General features: G+C 35.6%; 1 protein-coding gene across 1 annotated transcript in view; it reads left to right on the top strand.

Moving 5' to 3' along the window:
- Positions 1-8,458, top strand: part of LOC110455904 — a 15,920-nt gene that overhangs the window by 1,951 nt on the left and 5,511 nt on the right. The window contains exons 3-9 of the mRNA XM_021506334.1: positions 1,195-1,317; positions 2,223-2,504; positions 3,063-3,196; positions 3,780-3,935; positions 4,702-4,896; positions 5,256-5,429; positions 7,624-7,703. Coding sequence (XP_021362009.1) covers positions 1,195-1,317; positions 2,223-2,504; positions 3,063-3,196; positions 3,780-3,935; positions 4,702-4,896; positions 5,256-5,429; positions 7,624-7,703 — 1,144 coding nt within the window. The remainder of the gene's footprint in view (positions 1-1,194; positions 1,318-2,222; positions 2,505-3,062; positions 3,197-3,779; positions 3,936-4,701; positions 4,897-5,255; positions 5,430-7,623; positions 7,704-8,458) is intronic.

The raw sequence follows: 8,458 nt of genomic DNA, 5'->3' as shown, positions 1-8,458 counted from the left end.
ACCAGTTTTCGGGAACAAAGGCACAATCTTATTGAATTGTTATGTTCCTGAAAATTGGTTGTTGTCCCTGAAAATTGGTTGTTGTTCCTGAAAACTGGTCCATGTCCCGACAACTTGGATATGGTTTTTAAATTTAAATGGTGCTCCGCTAATTTGGAGAGTGTTTCCGTAATTTGGGCCATGCAAATATGATTTAGATTGTACATCATTAAGTTAGCCATGCATAGATTATTTAGCTGGTACGTCATTAAGTTCGGTCATGAATTTATGATTTAGATTGTGTTTTGTAAAATTCAATGCTAATTGAAGTTTACTGGTATAATAAGGTAGATTAAGTCGTAGAATTGATTTTTTCGCTCTTAAGTGATTCTCAGTGTAAGTTTGTTCAAATGAATGACCTTGACGTTTATTCAAGGTCATAGGTGTCAAATATGTTTTAAACTTTTAAACAACTTCTTTTGAATAACGAAAAAGCTAAAAGTGTTGATATTTGGCCAGTAACATGCTTAGATGAAGGGCTATCAAGTGTTTTAATTTGAATGACCTTGACCCACTTTCAAGGTATTTTTTGGTCAAATGTGTATACCCATAAATGACCTAATCTCAATAAACAAAAGGTCTAGTGTGATATTTTGCAAATTGCATGCTGAGATGAAGGGCTATAAAGTTTGTTCAACATAATGACTTCGTTCGACTTTCAAAGTCACAGGGGCAAATGGGTTTAAATCTTTTAACAGGATTTATAACAGGTTCTTTTGAATTTCTTATTGTCATAAATACTGATATTTTGCCTGTAGCTTTATTTTAGTTCACTTTTAAGGCTACAATTGTGAGACTAATACCAGGTGAGCGATGCAGGCCCATTGAGCCTCTTGTTTTTTAAAAAATAAATTAATGACTAGAGTATAAAAATATTAGCTCACATGTGAGTGGGCCATTTGGAATGAAATAAATAAAAACATAAACCTTTGCAAAAAAGATTATTATATTTCATTGCCGTCTTTGGTTATCATTTCATGACACTCAGAAAAAAGTCTTCAATACCTTTGTACAAGGTTCAGTGGGAGAATAGTACTATCATGATGCCAATTAAGATTTACTATTTATGCAAAGAAAATCAGCGTGTCCTTGATATTTATGTAAGCAAATCACTGAAACATTTTGCTTCTGATAACTCTATGGTTGGTGTTTCAGGAGGCTAAAGAATCCGTGGCAAGAACCTATGGATCAATGTCACCCGATAACATTTTACTAAGAGAGGATGCACAAAAGTTCATAGATTTGTGCTTAGCAAAGCAGCGTGTGGTTGATGTAAATGTGAGTATTAAACTGCTGAATATCATACCTGTATAAAGTTTCAGTTATGAGAACAGTAAACAGTAAGTCAACTATGATGGACAAATTTTGGTATTTGGTTTAAAGCATCCTTTGGTGAAGAGGACTTAATTTTGTACAAACGGTGGGTCTGACCCCCCCGGGGGCAGAAGGTCGGGCCCAATAGGGGAAATATAGCAAATTCTTCAAAATCCTTTTTCTGTAGGAATGACAGGATTTTGTCCAAATTTGTTATGAAGCATCCTTGTTTGAAGGGGGAACACATTTTGTATGCCCTTGGGGCAGGGAGGCGGGGCCCAATAAGGGATATAGATAAATAGCTTTAATATCCTCCTTTTTCCGTTGGGATGAAGTTATTTTGACCAAATTTGAACAGTAGCATCCTATGGGGAAGAGAAATCAATTTTGTATAAATGGTGGGTCTTACCCTCCTGGGACCTGAGGGGTGGGAGGGGTAATTTAGCAAATTCTTTAAAATCCTTCTTCTTCTGTAGGAATGACAGGATTTTGTCCATATTTGGTATAAAGCATCCTTGGGTGAAGGGGACTTAATTTTGTATAAACGATGGGTCTGATCCCCCTGGGGGCGGAGGGGCCAATAGGGGAAACATAGCAAATTCTTCAAAATTCTTCTTTTCCGATAGGAATTTGTCCAATTGCATATAAATATAACCCCTGACTAACCATGTACACTACCAGCAACATTTGGCTATTTCAACTTCAATTTTGCTTATATTTCCAGGCCTTCTTGTTTAAAGTAACAAATATTGTTGCATCAAAAAATTGCGAGAAGTAGTAGCATGTTATTAGATCAGAGATAACCTTATGATCTGTGCAATGTTTAATAAACTCCATTTTTAATCCTTTTTGTCATTTTGATTTGACAGTGGATATGTTCACAAGTCCAGCAATTTGCTTACAAACGGAGAGAATTCAACAGATGTGAAAAAAATAAATTAAATTCATGGGCACAAAAGTATCATCCAAGAGGGAGAAAAGCACCTCCAAGAGAAGTAAAATATTCATATGAAAAACCAGCAACTTTAAACTTGCAATATTTAGCCCACCCAGAAATGTACAGGCTTGTTCTCACACACATTACTGTGTTGGGGAATGTCTTGATATTTTTTACAAAGCAGTTTTCGACACACTCCCAAGAGTACTTATGGGTAAGTAAATAAGATGATACATTGCTGTAAATCCTTTTCATCCATTAAATTTCACTGTATGTATTTCTACATAAATAGATTTTTTCCATTAAAAATTTCATTAAATCTTAGCCCATGACTGATATATTTACCGAGAGGTTCCCCAACAAGTGATGGTGCAATTTTCCTCCATTTAAAAATTAGCTGGCGAGAGTTAGACAAATATGATGATTAATCATCACGAGTTACCATGACATCCACTGTCGTCAATATCACTGACTCAACATTTCTTTACCATAACATCCACTGTCGTCAATATCACTGACTCAACATTCCTTTACCATGACATCCACTGTCGTCAATATCACTGACTCAACATTCCTTTACCATGACATCCACTGTCGTCAATATCACTGACTCAACCTTCCTTTACCATGACATCCACTGTCATCAATATCACTGACTCAACCTTCCTTTACCATGACATCCACTGTCATCAATATCACTGACTCAACCTTCCTTTACCATGACATCCACTGTCATCAATATCACTGACTCAACCTTCCTTTACCATTACAGACTGTGGATCTTGAATCCAGGGACGCCTTTCTTGCCTACAAGGTTGGATTTAATACTGTCAAAAAAACTAGCCTTCCAGTACGCAATCAAGTTTGTCACACCATTCCGGGAGCAAACCTCTTTCTCAACAAAGTGTAAGACATCGAAATAAAAACATAACTAATCATATTCAAAGAGACAGTCCGAGTTTGAAGTGAACTTATATATTGTTATTAATAGACCTGAAGATATTTGTTCCCTAATAAACGTGATGACTCTGGGGAAAAGAAAAAAAAATCATGTAAATCCAATTTTCGCTAATTTTGCTGTAGAAATATTTCTGAGAGAAAGGAATAACTCGTCCAAATTATTATTATAAATGTTGTGCACATATAATTTTAGCTCATCTGCGGGCTGAGATGATTAAAACAAAGATAAAATTTGCGGTAGAACCATGATTGAACGGGATTAAGAAAGTAACTTATCAAAAGAAAGGGAACGGGATTAAGAAAGTAACTTATCAAAAGAAAGGGAACGGGATTAAGAAAGTAACTTATCAAAAGAAAGGGAACAGGTTAAGAAAGGAACTTATCAAAAGAAAGGGAACAAGATTAAGAAAGGGGTCAAAGCATATTTACACATAGTGCAAATAGATTTCACTTTGGAGTGTTGATTCTTATGATCAAATCCATATTATTCAGATTAAACTGTATCGTGTTGTATTACTTTCTTTTCCAGATCAGATACACAGTTCAAAGTGACAAATATGAGGAAAATGAATGAAACCAACATGGAAATTGTCAACTGTTACCCTACCAATACCTCATCCTGTGCTGATATATCACAAATGTTTTTGTTCGGTAGCCAGCTATTTGGCATCTCCTTTAACAGCAGGTAAAACTTCTCACATAATGCTGAAGTGTTAATACTGCAAAATAGGAAGTTTATAGTATGACAGCTTATCAGTTTATAATATAAAAGTACTGCATTTATCTGTCAATAAGCCCATGACTCATACCAATAATACCACCCAAATCTATCGCAGTTCTGTAGAAATGCCAACAAGTGCCTTTTCATTGTCTGTGATTGAGTAATAGGAGATGATATAGTGGCACTCTGGGCTTATTATAGGATAAATATGGTGAATACTCCAGATTGTGTATCAGTGTATAAAGTTGTTATTATAAAGTAGACAGTGTATCAATATAATGTTCAAATTTGAGCATATTTTCCTGCTGCTAAATTCATGATGTTTCTATAGGAAATATTAATTTACTTTTACATTGACTGCTGTCTTTCACAACTCCTTACAACTTTTACTTTTTAAGATTTGGGTTTGGTTTTAGGTTACAAATATAACAGGATCTAGAAGGTTCTTTTCGAAAAAAATATTCCATATGGATTTTGAAAACAAGATATTTTAAGGGGGTCAAACTTATGTTGCCATATAAGAATTATGAAAGCACAACATCAAAATTAGTGTCCAATAAGTTGGTTGCAAAAAGGTTGAAAAACGTGACAGGGGAAGTTACTCTAAGTCAGTAAAACTCCTCTTGTTGCTTCATGTGCCATATAGAATGACGAATACTCCAAGTCTGAGTGTTACTCTTCTTCACAATCATAACTGGTATATTCCTTCACCTTAATTGGATGATTTCAGGATCTGGAGCTGGAGCAAGGAGAAGTCCCAGGGAGAGTTAGAGGGTGATGAATTTGCAGGAACACGTGACCTTGAACTCATAGGCAATGTCCTGGTGGTGAGCACGGATCGTGGGATCAAATTTAGTCCAATACCAGCTGACCATGACCAGGTGCTATATTCACTTCCTGTAGTTCTATCTGCAGAGTTCAAAGGGTAAGTTGTCATGATAATGTCATATTGATAATAAATATTTATCTGTGCCCCGAACATTTTATATTTACCACTCTATGGCATTGCCACTACCCTAGTTCAGCTGGCATTCATATCAGTTATGACTGCCAGGGCCCACATACTAGTACGGTTGTCATAGTTAATGGAATAACATCATAATGTTGGATACCACAGAACATAGCTGTTCTATCAAGTTACCGGGTAACAAGCAGACACGATACCTACACTTATTTAATCAAAATGAAACTTAATGTTAAGTTTTTATGCTCACCTGGCCTATAGGGTAAAGAAAGTGTATTAGTATATTTTCATGATTAAATGAATTCATTTTGTTGATCAAGGACTTCACTCACTCTGAACAAGGAAGGAACAATGATCTGCAAAAGTAGAGAGAGGATAAAAGTCACTGGCACCCAGGAAGAAATGAGGAATGGAAAGAAAGTGTACAGGGCAGCAATTTCTCTGGATAACATAGCAGTTGTGATGCTGGTACCCTCAGACCTGAATGGACCAAAGTATGTGATCAGCCTTTCTCTAACGTTAGATCACTCTGTCACTGTGTTACTCATATGCATAACAGTTTACAAGTTCAACTTCCTCTCAAATGTTTTGCACTCTTGAGAAAGAAGGGAAAAAGTCATCAATATTTAAATCAATAGTTTTGTATGGATTGAATAAACTAATTGATATTAAAAAATATCTAAAATACACTAAAAAAAGAAGATGCAAAATTTATCAACACAACTGGTAAAGCCTAATTTTGTATCCTGCTTGTGATACAAAATTAAACAGAGATTTATGAATTTAATACCTTTTTTGCAGCTAACCAAATTGCTCCATTGTTTTTACATTGTATTTCATGTATCAAGTTTTATTTTTGGATGTGCAGCCTTTGGGCTGCCATTCTATAGGCCTTGTGCATGCAAGAAAAACCAAATAACTGCCTTTATTTTCTTGTTGTTGAGTTATCTATCCTCTAAAATCTGACAAAATGTTCTTTATAAACAACCAGAACAATATGATACAGTTTAATAAATGCTATTTATTAACTGTATAGGTATGCAATGTTATCATGACCAACATTGTTGTATATGTCTTATAAATCAGCATACACATGTTTATACACATAACAGAAGAAATCATGATGATCTACATTTAGGTTTGGCCTTGGGGGCTATATCATACTACACATATATAAGCTATGGAAATCTCACAGATTACTGACGTTATCATACCAGGAGTGAACTTTCACCCCTTGTCCCAGGATTACTGCCAATATATCCCCCATGGAGCGAAACGGTCGCCCCTGGTTCCAACGGCTGGATGATATTTCCCATTATAAAAAAACGGACCCCAATGAGAGGATATTTCTGACAAACCTGGATCCAGACATGATGAGTAGCTCATATACCTGGATCCCATGAGAGGATATCGGATCAGGAAATTCCTGGGTTCACATGATATCTAGATCTAATTTTCTGGATATAGATCCCATGAGAGGATATTTCCAGAATCCTGGATTGGACACATGGGCCCCGTTAGCCCATGTTGTACCAATCCCAAATGTTCAAAGTGGGTCTGCGAAAAATTGATGCAGAACAGTTTGCGAAATATGTTCCTGATTTGAAGATGTTTTTTTTTACTTTAATAACAACCTCCAATCATCAAAACAGCCATTCGTATTTACAATTGGTGTAACTAATTCATATTAAAGGCCTCCATTTTACAATTGGTGTAACTAATTCATATTAAAGGCCTCTATTTTACAATTGGTGTAACTTATTCATATTAAAGGCCTTTATTTTACTCTGCTCATGAATACAATGCTTCAGCTTTTGTCAGAACCATGTGCTCGCTTTAGGTCAAGTCATAGCTTCGTAATTCTCAGACGAGGGCTCTCGCTGTCGGTAGCTTACACAGCCATTGGCTCTTTTCGTTATTGAATTGGGTACTAGCTTGAAAAATAGAAGATAACCTGAAACTATAAATCCCAAAGATGCAAGTCTACATTGGCCAAACTGTCGGATCATTTTGTTGAAACACTGCATCAGACAAATTTACGTGTTTACTATATCAAATCTTGTGCATGCAGTCTTCATTTATCTTTTTTAGTCCCGAAACATGCCTTACTACATCAGGTATTTGTTGTATATCGAAAGAATATATTGCTTTTGAAACACTGTGCCAATTTTCGGCCTTTGGTCTAGTTGCCTTTGCTATCGCGATCACTTCATGGCAGCAAGACTTAGGTGTTGCTTTTCCGGCGAAAGCAGCAACAGCGTCAATATTACGTTTTTGTGTTTTAATTAGTATCTCTGAAAGTGTAAGTGCTACACCACCCAAACTTGGACCATATATGCATCTTAGGTGGTACATCTCAACCCATGCATCAAATGATGGATGCGGCCTACCTTTCATGGTCCATTGACTTTGTCAGCATCTCCATAAACATTAAGTTTTTGCATTTAAGTTAGTTTTTCTGAAAGTGTAAGTGCTATACCACCCAAACTTGGACCATAGATACATCTTAGGTAGTACATCGCAACCCACGCATCAAATGTAAAATCTCAAAATGATGTTTGTTTAGATTCCAATGAGTACAAACATTCAACATCAAATTTTCTCAAAGGTATATGTTAATGGCTCCTCACTCAAAAAAGTAATAAAAAACTTTTTTATCTTTCTATGATGTTTTTATTTGAATTTCAGATTGATGACTCCCATTGAGATCCTCATGGCTGTAACTCTGCCTGGTTATGGTACCGAGACATGCTTCATTAGTCAGCAAGGTAAACAGCATTTATAGATTATTACACTAGTGTGAAACAGACATGCTTCATTAGTCGTCAAGGTAAACAGCATTTATAGAATTATAACACTAGTGTGAAACAGACATGCTTCATTAGTCAGCAAGGTAAACGACATTTATAGATTATTTCACTAGTGTAAAACAGACATGCTTCATTAGTCAGCAAGGTAAACAGCATTTAAAGATTATTTCACTAGTGTGAAATAGGCATGCTTCATTAGTCAGCAAGGTAAACAACATTTATTGATTATTTCACTAGTGTGAAACAGGCATGCTTCATTAGTCAGCAAGGTAAACAACATTTATAGATTATAACACTAGTGTGAAACAGACATGCTTCATTAGTCAGCAAGGTAAACAACATTTATAGATTATTTTACTAGTGTGAAACAGACATGCTCCATAGTCAGCAAGGTAAACAACATTTATAGATTATTATACTAGTGTGAAACAGACATGCTTCATTAGTCAGCAAGGTAAATAACATTTATAGATTATTTCACTAGTGTGAAACAGACATGCTTCATGAGTCAGCAAGGTAAACACCGTTTTATAGAATTATTACACTAGTGTGAAACAGACATGCTTCATTAGTCAGCAAGGTAAACACCGTTTTATAGAATTATTACACTAGTGTGAAACAGACATGCTTCATTAGTCATCAAGGTAAACAACATTTAAAGATTATTACACTAGTGTGAAACAGACATGCTTCATTAGTCAGCAAGGTAAACA

The sequence above is a fragment of the Mizuhopecten yessoensis genome, unplaced genomic scaffold, assembly GCF_002113885.1.
Source record: "Mizuhopecten yessoensis strain PY_sf001 unplaced genomic scaffold, ASM211388v2 scaffold8409, whole genome shotgun sequence".
Taxonomy (NCBI): domain Eukaryota; kingdom Metazoa; phylum Mollusca; class Bivalvia; order Pectinida; family Pectinidae; genus Mizuhopecten; species Mizuhopecten yessoensis.
This window is presented reverse-complemented; position numbering and strand designations above follow the sequence as displayed.